The sequence below is a fragment of the Macrotis lagotis genome, chromosome 7 (genome assembly GCF_037893015.1).
Source record: "Macrotis lagotis isolate mMagLag1 chromosome 7, bilby.v1.9.chrom.fasta, whole genome shotgun sequence".
In the NCBI taxonomy this organism is placed as follows: Eukaryota; Metazoa; Chordata; class Mammalia; order Peramelemorphia; family Peramelidae; genus Macrotis; species Macrotis lagotis.
In genome coordinates, this window is record NC_133664.1 from 219,276,114 (window position 1) to 219,288,189 (window position 12,076).

The 12,076-nt window shown below is 34.7% G+C and overlaps 1 protein-coding gene across 1 annotated transcript in view; it reads right to left on the reverse strand.

Annotated features, from left to right (window-relative positions):
• Window positions 1-1,030: 1,030 nt before the first annotated feature.
• Window positions 1,031-12,076, reverse strand: part of LOC141493489 (prostaglandin-E(2) 9-reductase-like) — a 31,065-nt gene continuing 20,019 nt past the window's right edge. Inside the window, exon 9 of the mRNA XM_074194919.1 lies at window positions 1,031-9,636. Coding sequence (XP_074051020.1) covers window positions 9,594-9,636 — 43 coding nt within the window. The 3' untranslated portion in view covers window positions 1,031-9,593. The remainder of the gene's footprint in view (window positions 9,637-12,076) is intronic.

The following is a 12,076-nucleotide window of genomic DNA, read 5'->3' on the forward strand; positions in this document are numbered from 1 at the left end:
AAAGGATATTTCAGACTTCAAAAATTTTAATCATATTCTTCTTTTTTATTCTGCATTAAACCCTTTGTTGAGGCAAGCAGCATCACACAAATTATGATTACCATCTAAATGCAAAGAAGCACAATAGTTAATATAAAATATATAGGTACAATAGTATAATCAAGGAATATAAAAATAGAATCAAATCAGGATTTAAATCTCAGTCTTTATCTTCATGGAGTTGTATCACCTGTCTTTTAATATAAACATATTATGAATATGTTCAGATGTTCAGGAATTTAAGTATCATCTCTCCTAATAAAGGCAGATATTCTACCATTATTAGTTAGCATGAAATTCATAACCCATCAGTTCTAGAGAACTTCTATTCTGAGAGCAACCACTTCTGTAAGTCTAAGAAATATCAAGATAAGAATGTTTCTAATTAATATCTCTAGCAAAAGGGTATGATGGGAATATATTTTTAAAATATTCTCCCTCAGAGGTTATTTTTTAATATCAAGTGAATTCCTTAAGGTAGTTGTATGTTATTGTTTTTTATGGGTTTGGACAATTATCAGTCAATAAAACTCCTATCCTTTTCAGAGTAATTTAAACTGGGAGAAAAATCTTTTAGTCAGTGTTAATTTGTTATGGTAATTAAAAGCATTCAAGTCTAAAAATATCTAAGATATAGTGACTATTAAGTTATCATCTTCTGATTCATCAAGAAACAGAAGAATTTACCCACTATTTAGGAGTCTTTTCCAAATCAAAGGGAAACATTATCATATTTGTTAACAGGATACAATGATCTTCTTGTTCAAAATATCAGTCTTATTATGAAAATGTAGAGATCAGTCTACTGAGGAATAGTTAAAAGATAAATATTGGTAACCATGTCTATTTTGTGAACTAGCTGAAGGAAGATCTTGTTCCTTGTCTAGATAAGCTTAATAACCTCCAAAGTACCTTCCAGCGCTTAATCTAACCTATAATCTCATGATTCTTTCATATTAGAAAAGAAATACCATACAAATTGCAAAATGTATAAAATACATTGTTGTTTAATCATCAAGCTACACAGAAATTATATGACTAGAATTATAAATTTTCTTTATAGAAATTGGTTGGTTCTTGTCCTTTGTTATTGAAAAAGACTAAAATGTTATCTTTATGTTGAAGACAAATGACGATGTATCTGACTATGGCTGATTTGACAATACAAGCTCAGAATGCTCTACCACAGGTTGGCACATGTGAACACCTGGGGTGGGTACTCTAAACTTTACATGTGCCACCTTTACTTTGAGCTGCTTCAATTCTGCCTTCCTCATAGAGTGCAGCACCCTCTCTGATGAGGGCATACCATGCTGGGTGGACCTGTGCCATGTCTCCCATGTTCTAAAGCTCTTCAATGAAGCCTTCAGGGTGTCTTGGTATTACTTCTTCTGACCCCCTTGTGAGCACTTGCCTTGTGTGAGTTTTACATAAAATAGTTTTTTTTGGCAAGTATACATCTGGCATTCTAACAATGTGTCCAGGCCATCTTAGTTGCACACTCTGTAGTAATGTTGGAAAGATAGGCAATTTAGTTTGAGAAAAGACCTCAGTATCTGTTATCTTCTCTTGCCAGATGATCTTCAGAATCTTGCTAAGACAATTTAAAGACCAGGTTTCACAAGCATATAGCAATGAGGTCAGCACAACAGCTCTGTAGAACTTCAGTTTGGTAGTCAGTCTAATACCTCTTCTCTCTCATACTTTCTTTTGGAGCCTTCCAAATACTGAGCTAGCTCTGGTAATGTGTGTGTGTGTGTGTGTGTGTGTGTGTGTGTGTGTGTGTGAGAGAGAGAGAGAGAGAGAGAGAGAGAGTCCTGAGGGTCTGTGGAAAATTCTGAGAAAAAAATTAATTGCCTGGAGAAGTTGGTAAGTATTATATGTCAGTTCCATGAAGGCAAGAGTACCTGGGTTCTAAATGGTGGATAATGTTCTTGAGATTTCCCAGTCACTAATGGAGTGAAATAAGGATGTGTCCTTGCTCCCATGATTTTTAGCTTGATATTTTTAGCCATGTTATCAAATGCATTCATGAGGGATGAATATGACCTCAAGGTCAGCTACTGCACTGATGACAAATTCTTCAACTTGAAAAGGCTTATGAGCCAAGACCAAAGTGGAGGGAGTGTTGGTACATTGATCTTCTGTTTGCAGATGATTGTGCACTCAATGCAACCTCTGAAGTTGAGATGCAACAAAGTATGGATCAATTTTCCACTGCTTGTGCTAATTTTGGTCTAACAATTAACACCAAGAAAACCCAGACACTCCATCAGCCAGCATCACACTATCCATTCATTGATTACAGCAAATGGAGAAGTTTTGAGTACTGTGGACAAATTCACTTACTTTGGCAGTGTCCTTTCCAAAGAGGTATACAATGAGATTATAGAAATACAGATCTAAATAAGTGGAGAGATAGTCATTGCTCTTGATTGGGTCATGCCAATAGGATAAAAATGGCAATGCTACCCAAATTAATTTCCTTATTCTGTGCCATGCCAATAAAACTACCAAAGAATTACTTTAAAGATCTTAAAAAAAACCAAAATTCTTTTGGAAGGAAAATATCAAGAATGTCAAGGAAAATACTGAAAAAATATGGGAAGGAATGATATCTACTAGTACCAAACCACAAACTATAAAATAGTGAAGTCAATCAGTACAATAGATTAGGCACACAACCTAGAGAAGCAAATAAAATCAGTAAACTAATGTTTGATAAAAACCAAAGCCACAATGGGGTGGCTAGGTGGCACAGTGGATAAAGCACCAGCCCTGGAGTCAGGAGTACCTGGGTTCAAATCTGGTCTCAGACGCTTAATAATTACCTAGCTGTGTGGCTTTGGGCAAGCCACTTAACCCCATTTGCCTTGCAAAAAACCTAAAAAAAATAATAATTTCACAAAAACCAAAGCTACTGAGGTGAAGATACTTTTTTGATGAAAACTGGCAAATCCTTAATGCTACTTAAATCCAATCTATGTACAAGTTAAGACATCACCTGTTATGCCTTTGGTCCTTTTAAAAAATGAAGGACAAATGGGGCAGATAGGTGGTGCAGTAGACAGAGCACTAGCCTTGAAGTCAGGAGGATTTGAGTTCAAACCTGACCTCAGATGGTTGATACTTACTAGCTGTGGGATTTGGGGCATGTCACTTATTCTCATTGCCTTATAAAAACCAAAAAAAAAAAAAGAAAAGAAAAGAAAATGAAGGCTAAGCAACAATAGAACAACAAAACAACAAAAAAATAGAATGGAACTAATTAATTGGTGTTAAAAAAACAAATTCCCTAAAATTCTTAATAAATAGGTTTCTGCAAAGTTATTAACAGATTCAATTGTCAAATCCAATGACCATTTCTCAATGCTCATTCTATTGACCTCTCTGTAGCCTTTGATCTATTGAACACTGATCCTTGAAACTCTTTTCTCTAAGTTTTAAGGATGCCGCTCTTTTGGTTTTCCTCTTACCTTTCTGACTACTCTTTCTTTGTGTCTTTTGAATCTTTATTCAGATCATGCCCTCTCACTATAGATGTACCTCAGGATTCTGCCTCAGGTCCCCCTTCTCTTCGCCCTCTATATTAGTTCTTTGGGGGATCAGTACGAATTCCCTTGGATTTAATTACCATTACTATGATGATGAGTCTCAAATCTACCTTTCCTACCTGAGTCTTTCTGTTGACTTCCAGTCTTGCATCTCCTCCTGGCTTTCAGACATCTCAAACTGGATGTCCAGTGGCTTTCTTAAATTCAATAAGCTCAAATTTATCTTTCCCTCAAAATCTTCCCCGTCCTACCTTTTCTGTTACTATAAAGGGCAGCACCATGCTCTCAGTATTTTAGGCTCACAACCTAGGAGACTGGAATCTTCCTTATTTCTTCTCCCCCACCCTCCCACATAAAGCAAAGCTATTTCCAAGGCCTACCAATTTCACTTTTGTATCATCTCTCAATTATGTTCCCTTCTCTCCTCTGACACTGTCACCCTTCTAGAGTAGACCCTTATCATAATAGTCCCTATCATAATAGTCTTATGGTGGATCTCTCTCTACTTCAATCTATTTGTCATTCAGCTACTAAAGTGATTTTCCTAAAATTCAAATCTGATCACATTGCCCACACTCCAGTGGCTTCCTATTAGCTACAAAAGCAAATACAAAAATGCTCTGATTGGCATTCAAAGTCCTTCATAACCCAGTCTTCTCCTACCTTTCCTATCTTCTTATACCTTGCTCCCCAACACATACTCTTTGATTCAATAATCCTGGTCTATTCCCTATTCCAGGAACAAAACACTCCATCTCTCAACTCTGGCATTCTCTCTATCTTCCATATCTTGGAATGCTCTCCTCTCTCTGTTCCAGCTGTTGACTTCCTGGCTTCCTTTATGTCCCAACCACCTTCCATAGGAAGCCTTCCCTAAACTCTTAATTCCTGTGCTTTCCTTCTTTTAATTATTTCCTATGTATCTGATAGCACTATATTGAATAATAATGAGCACCCTTGCTTTACTTCCTTGTTTTCTTTCTTATTTCTGTTATCTTTATTGTAAAAGCCCCATTGCAGATAACATTGGCTCTTGGTTTTAGGAAGAGATTACTTAATTTAAGGAAAGATTCATTTAATACTTTGCTTTCTACACAGGAATGGGTGTAAATTATAAAAAAGTTTTTTTTCTGTATCTGTAGAAACCATCATATCATCATATGCTTATAGTTTGCCTCATATAACTGGAAAAACCCCACCTGGTCATGGTGCATATATGTTGACATAGTCTCCTTGCTAACATTTTATAGTTACCCACTCACTCCATTTTGACTGTCCTTGGTTTAGATATTAAGATAATATTTTTCATAGAAGGAATTTGGTAGGATCCCTTCTTTTTCTGTTTGTGTTTTCAAATAACTTAATGTAATATTAGAATGAATTGATATAATTCACATAGAATAACATGAAGTCCTAAGTTTTTTTTTTTAATTTAGGAGTTAATTTATGGTTTATTTTTCTAGGACTCGTTTGTCCTCTGTTCTATTAATCTGGGCATTTTATATTTTTGGAAATATCTTTCATTTAGATTTTAATTTTTATTTGCATATAACTCAGCAAAATATTTCTTAAAATCTTCATTATGAGTACATATTTTTCATTTTTGACATGGGTAATTTGGTTTTTGCTTCTTTTTAAAAAATTGAGTTAGTTATCATTTATTTTATTGTTCTTTAAAAAACCAACTCCTAACCTTATTATTTTTCTTTTTAGCTTTCAATTTTGTTAGCCCCTTCTTTAATTTTCAGGGTTTCTATTTTGAATCTCTAATCATAGATTTTTAATTCATTGATTTTCCAAGTTTTTTTTTTTTTAGTTGTATGGTCAATTCACTAATCTGATTTTTCTTTCATTGATGAAATTGTGTATAGAGACATTTTCCTATAAGGATTGCTTTGACTACAGGTCCAAAATTTATATAGCACCTAGAATATACCAAACATTACACTATGTGCTTTACAAATCTTATTTGATCCACACAACAACCCTGCTTTAAGGCAAAGTTTAAATGATTTCACTAGGTTTACACAGCTAAAAGACCAGTTTGGAACTCAGGTCTTTCTGACTCCATGCTAGTATCCTATCCACTGTGACACCTTGTTGCCTCAATGAAGTTAATTTTTTCTATGATCTGTTCTTTTACCCACCCATTCTTTTTTTTTTTTTGGCAAGGCAATAGGGTTAAGTGACTTTCCCAAGGTCACACAGTCAGGTAAGTAATCATTAAGTGTCTAAGGTTGGATTTGAGCTCAGGTACCCCTGACTTCAGGGCAGGTGCTATATACACTGCACCACCTAGCTGCCCCCACCCACCCATTCTTTAGTTATTTAGTCCAAAAATAATTTTCTCAGTGGTCCTTTGTTAAATATAATTTTTTGTATCCATGTCCATTAAATATGTGTTTATCTGTTTTTCTGAATTTATTTGTGAAGTTTTAATGCCCTAATATAGGGCTGTCTAACCTTACTTTTAAAAGTTTTTATTGAAACAATAAATACTATTTTTTGATTTGCCATTTTAACAAACAAAGCTCAGTTTTTTTTACTAAAAGATTTAGTAAATCCATAGGGGGCATAAAATCACACTGTGGGTTGCATGCAGCCTGTGAACTGCCTTTTGGACAACCTTGACCTAATATATGGTCATTTTGTGAAGGCATCATATATAATGGAATATATGTATATTCCTTTTTATTTTCATTCAGTAATCTCCAGAGGTACATGATATCTAACTTTTATAAAATTCTAATCAATTTAGGGGCAGCTGGTGGTACAGCAGATAGAGCACCAACCCTGAAGTAAGGAGGACCTGAATTCAAAGTGTCTGGCCTCAGACACCTGACACTAACTGTATGACCCTGGACAAGTCACTTAACCTCATAAAAAAGTATTCAAATATTTCTCTACTTGTTTATTTTTTTCCTTATATTTATCTAGTTCTGAGAAGAATAAACTAAGGTATTGAACTCAGTGTGTATTATAGATTTCTCAATCAAGAGGAGTTGACTCCTGGGAGTGTTTGATTTACCAGGTTATCTTTAGATTGGACATCAAATTAAGTGATTAATCAAATTGAAAAGAAATATATTGGCACACAAGGAAGATACCTGATGATATGGAAACTTTTATTGTATTTTTTGAACATATCCCTGGCTGAGAAATAAGATTTGTTTATATAGAATCTCAGTACTGCAGGGAGGCAGATTCATAGATTTGTGTGAGGAGTTTTCTCTTTTTTTACACCTTTTTTTACATCTTTTACTTGGAGACTTGGAGAAGCAGACTACTTTTTCTTCAGTTCTCCCCTGCTGCTAGTCTACTTAAAAATTTTTCCAACTCTTATTTAAGAAGCCCAAAGTAGGGCAAGACTGATCTAGATGGGATCAGTCCAAATGGTGAGAACTATGTGAGTAACCTGAGGTTTCCAATGGAATATAATATTCATTCCTTAGTTTGAAATCTAGATATTGTAGGGGATTGTATGACCTTGACTCACAATTTTCACAGAGTAGGTGTCAAACTAGCCTAAAACAAACCTTATCAGCATATAAGTAGTCCTTTAAAATTTATTACCTAAGAACTCTGGGGTAATGATGCTATCTGTTAAATTTGGACATTAATACTCTGACAATTTTTGTTTTATTTTTCTCTCTCTTTTTCCCCTCCCCCTTTCCTATATGTCTTTTAACTCTCCTGTAGCCACTAGAAATAAACTGGATACCTGTGTCTGGTAGCATCCATTCTGATATCATGGTAAGTATGGTACTGTGATCCAAATACAAAAGCCCCCAATTGAACCACATGACCTGCCCTTATCCAATACTTGTGTTGTATCTTCACATATCTAATATCAAACCTACACCTATTCATTTATAATAACCCCAATTTAATGAGAGAAGCTCCAAAGAGTATTAATTAAATAAACTTTGACAGGGATTGGATGTTTATGGGCCAATATTAGTATCTCAGTAGTAGGAAACCCCTTTTTTTCTCCCACTCTACAAGGTTCTGAAGAGAGTGTTGTATCATGTCTGGTGTTATTTATATATTCTGTTACCTTGGAAGCTTTCTAAGGGCAAAATATAATAGCAATAAAAACTGCTGAAAAATACAGAAAGGAATTTTAGAATGATGTGGGAGAATAATAAAATTTAATACTAGAAACAGTTCTATCAGTTTTCTAAAATCTGAAATGGGAGATTTACTCCCACTTCAAAACTTTTAGTTTGAGATAAGGTTATATGGAATTAAAAAAAGAAAAAACTTCAAGAACTTTCAAATTTCAATCCTAGTCAGATTGAAGTTACAGAGATGTAGTTTTTTTGTTGTTTTTTTTTTCTTTTTCCTAGAAAGCAATTGAGGTTAAGTGACTGGTGCAGGGCCATATAGATACTGACTCAAATGTCTGAGGCCAGATTTGAACTCAGGTCCTCCTGACTTCAGGGCTAGTGTTCCACCCACCTGCTCCTACAGATATAAAGTTAGACAAGTAAAGAAAGGAAATCTTTTTCCTGGTTTGTAGAAATTTTTGGTATTATAAACTAATTAGAGAACAATTTTATAACTGAAATGTATTAACTGTAAATTTATAAATTATAATTTAAGTATTTTTGTAAATGCTGAAATAATTTAAGATTGAGATGAGATTGTGTAATTACCACTGTAAATCTTTTGATTTAAAGCAATGAGCTTTATAATTTGAGGTATTGGCAGCTAATGGTCCTTAGGAAATAAGATTTTGAATGAGATCATTTGTAATATTAAGTCCAGACTAATGTGAACTGTTTTAAAGTGAAATAATTGCTTCTCCCCATTCATAGATCATATTTTAATGAAAATAATTTGATATATGGCATTATAAACTGCCTGAATAAGAATTAAAAGTGAAATTACTCAAATTGATAGATGAAGTGTTTTTATATGATTCCTAAATGCATTATATTATTCCTAAATGCAAACTGATGATATTTGACTGACAATAAATTTTAAAATCTGTAATAAAGTTTATTTTATTGTTAGGCTTACAAGTTTATTTTATAAAGCATAATTTTTATGATGCTTGATTTGATAGATTTCTATTTGATAAGGTTGCTTGGCCATTAATTATTAAAATTATAAATGTGCACCTAGAATAGTATGTATTGAGATTATAATTTCTTTATTATAGCAGCTTCTGGATTTAAAGATTTTATCTCTGCCTTAGGGGTTACCTCAGGAAAGGATAATTGTCTGCCTCAAGGCTTACAGTGATTAGTGTTCTTCAGGATTTTGAGTGACTATATTCCTTATTTGTGTGCAATCACAAAATGTAATTCTTTTCTTAATTTCTAATGACTGATGTCTGCTCCAGGATGACTTTAAACTAAAAAAGGATTTTAGGTATATACATACATAAAAATATATGTGTATATGTGTATATATGACTAGCTTTCTTTTGTACTCCATAGAAGTGATATAGCACATTCCAGAAAAGTTACATAAATTACTGCATTCGTGTTGGATATGAAAACATCTAGGATAAAATTGAAGAGAACTGATGGGAATTGCCATTCCTAGTATAGCTCACTTGTACTACTATATAGATGGTAAAGGGAAGAAGTACTCCATGAGAAGAAATTAAGTAGATAGGATGCTAGAGAGGATATCAGCATCTATGTTGAAGAATTTATTATAATGGTAAGATCTGAGCAAAAGGGAAAATTGAGTCAAATACTAGCTTTTTTTGAGTAAAGGTTACTTATTTTGGGAAAAAGTGAATAACACTTGTAGTACTGCATGAAATGTTCCTAGTAAACTTTGAAATGCTACATAAATATGTACCACTTTGTCTTATTGGGAGCAAGAAAGGCAGAGCTTATAATTGATTCTTTAAACTATGCCTTGGTGTAGAAGCAACCATGATATTGAATTTGATTTCCATGAAAATCAACTGAATGTAAGCTATTCCTTAGAGAAACTTCCAATGTCTCAGGGCCACAAATCTTCTGAGTCAGAACTTCATTAATATTCATCATTAAAAGGATAATTGGTAGATTCTTTGCATCTAAAAAAGGAGAACATATATTAAAGAAATCTCTCCAACTTACTAACTCCAACAACTTTTCTCCAGCCAAACCCAACCTCCTAAAACAAACCCTTTCCCAGATTAAGAAATACAGTGTTTGTCATGATTTGTTTTCTTTAGCCCCCACATCTAAACATTGAATGAGGGCTTAGCCTCTTGACTTGGGTTCAACCAGTTTGTTCAAATAGTTTCCCTAAACAAGAAAGCATTTCTGAGTTACAAGGCAAATAAATGGGTGGTATAATAGAACTGGAGAAGGAAATGGCAAACCACTCCAATATCTTTGTCAAAATAATCCCAATAGGGTCACACAGAGTCAGACATGACTAAATTGCCTCAACAGTAAATATAATTGAATAGTAAACAGCCTAGCCCTGGAATCAGAAAACTTGGATCCAAGTTCTGACTATCTCAATCGCTGGTTGCAAGTCTATGGGCAAACTTCCATAATAAAGCTCAATTTCCTCATCTTTAAATGGGGAATAATATTTTTTGGATTACTAGTTTTACAGGGTTATTTTCAGGTTCATTTGAGTCAATGGGTAGAAAGTACTCCACAACCATAAATCACTATGTAAACATCAACTATTATCATTTAAGAAGGGTCACATAGGAAGGAGTATTTGGAAGGGTCTTACTTCAAAGATCATAGATTTAGGAAACAGAGGGGAAATTAACTCCCTTGAGTCAAACAGGCAGCAAGTGTCAGAGAGAGGAATCACAACTAAAACTTAAAACTTTAACTTCTGTGCTTTTCTCTCATCACACTGCTTGCCTCCACTATGGCTTATCTTTATCCACATCAATCTATAAAACAGGCTTTGCTCTCAGAGCATGGATGGAATTTATGTAGTGAAAGTTGTCAAACTACTATGAACCCTATTACATTCTGATTGCTTGCATAGAATCAGAATAAGAAGATATTCCAAGGGTAATCAATAATATAATATCTATTCCACCATGCAGATTCAGCTGGTCCATAAGCATTTACTACACCACTACATATGTAGAGAAAGCAATAGAAATACAAAGAAAAGCAAAAGAGAACTTCTGCCCTTAAAAGGCAAATAAATAGATAAAATATATAGGAAGTTATCAGAGGGAAGCCACTGGAATTAAGAAGAATTGAGGGGACAGCTAGGTGTCACAGTGGATAGAGCACCAGCCCTGGAATCAGAAGGACCTGAGTTCAAATCTGGCCTTAGCCACTTAGTAATTACCTAGCTGTGTGACCTTGGGCAAGTTACTTAATCCCATTGCCTTTCAAAAACAACAACAAGAAAAAAGAGGAATTGGGAAAGTCTTAAGTGAATAGGTCAGGGGAGAGGGAGTAGGTTGTGAAGGATACTACATGCCAAGCAGAGAATGTTGTATTTGCTCCTGGAGATGATAGGGAGCCACGAGGGTGTGTTAGGTGGTAGCTTAATAGAGAAAGAATTGGAATAGGAAGGAAGATGGAGTAGATTTAAGACAGACAGACTCACCAAAGGCTTGTTGCAATAGTTCAGCTATGAGGTGAGGAGGGTCTGCACCATGGTGGTGGCAGTACAGAGAAGAGAAGGCAGAAGATGTTGCAAAGCTGAAACCAACAAGCTTTGGCAATAGTTTGACTATGAGAAGCGGTGGGGTGAGAGACAGTGGGGAGTCATGGACGACACCTAAGTTGTAAGCCTTGGGGCTAGGAAGAGTAATGCCCTTGATGGTAATAGAGGAAGTTTGGAAGCGGCAAGCCTTGGGAGGGAAGACCTAAAGCATGATACATATCCAAAGATATGAATCATGCTTACTTTAATGATCATGCTTATAAAATTTCCCAGTATTCCTAGGCTAACATGCGACCAATCTCTTAAAGAGACTAAAAGGAGTCATGGGAAGAGGTGTGGAACTTCTCTGAAGCTTACTTCCTGATGAATGATAGAAGAGTACAACAATCATTATAGAAAATGGGGTTTGGGGGAAGTAACACTCAATTTTCTTTTCTTCACTTGAATGTCTTTGACTCTATTCTTTCATGATAACATTAAGGAAGTTCTAGTGCCCATCTTCACAGAATCTAGGCTTTAGGAAACCCTTCAAAGCCTACTTTGAAGACCTTAAAGATTATCTAATCCAAATCCTTCTTTTTCCAGATTTTCTAAGAAAATGTGATTCAGAAAGGTTAAGGGACTTGCTTATTGTCTCCTAACTAGACAGAGACAGAATTAGAATTTGAGTTTCTGATATAAGGTACCACTCTTTTTGTATGGGAGAAGTTTGGTTACAGAAAAAAGAAAAGAACCCTTTGTATGCCAAAAAAACAATAAAATCCATGTATGAAAATATGATTTTTCTATTAAACTATAAAAACAGAGACAAGAGGACTACATAGAGAACTGAACAGTCATGTTTATGGGAAGAGAAATGGCCAAAGTTGCAAATA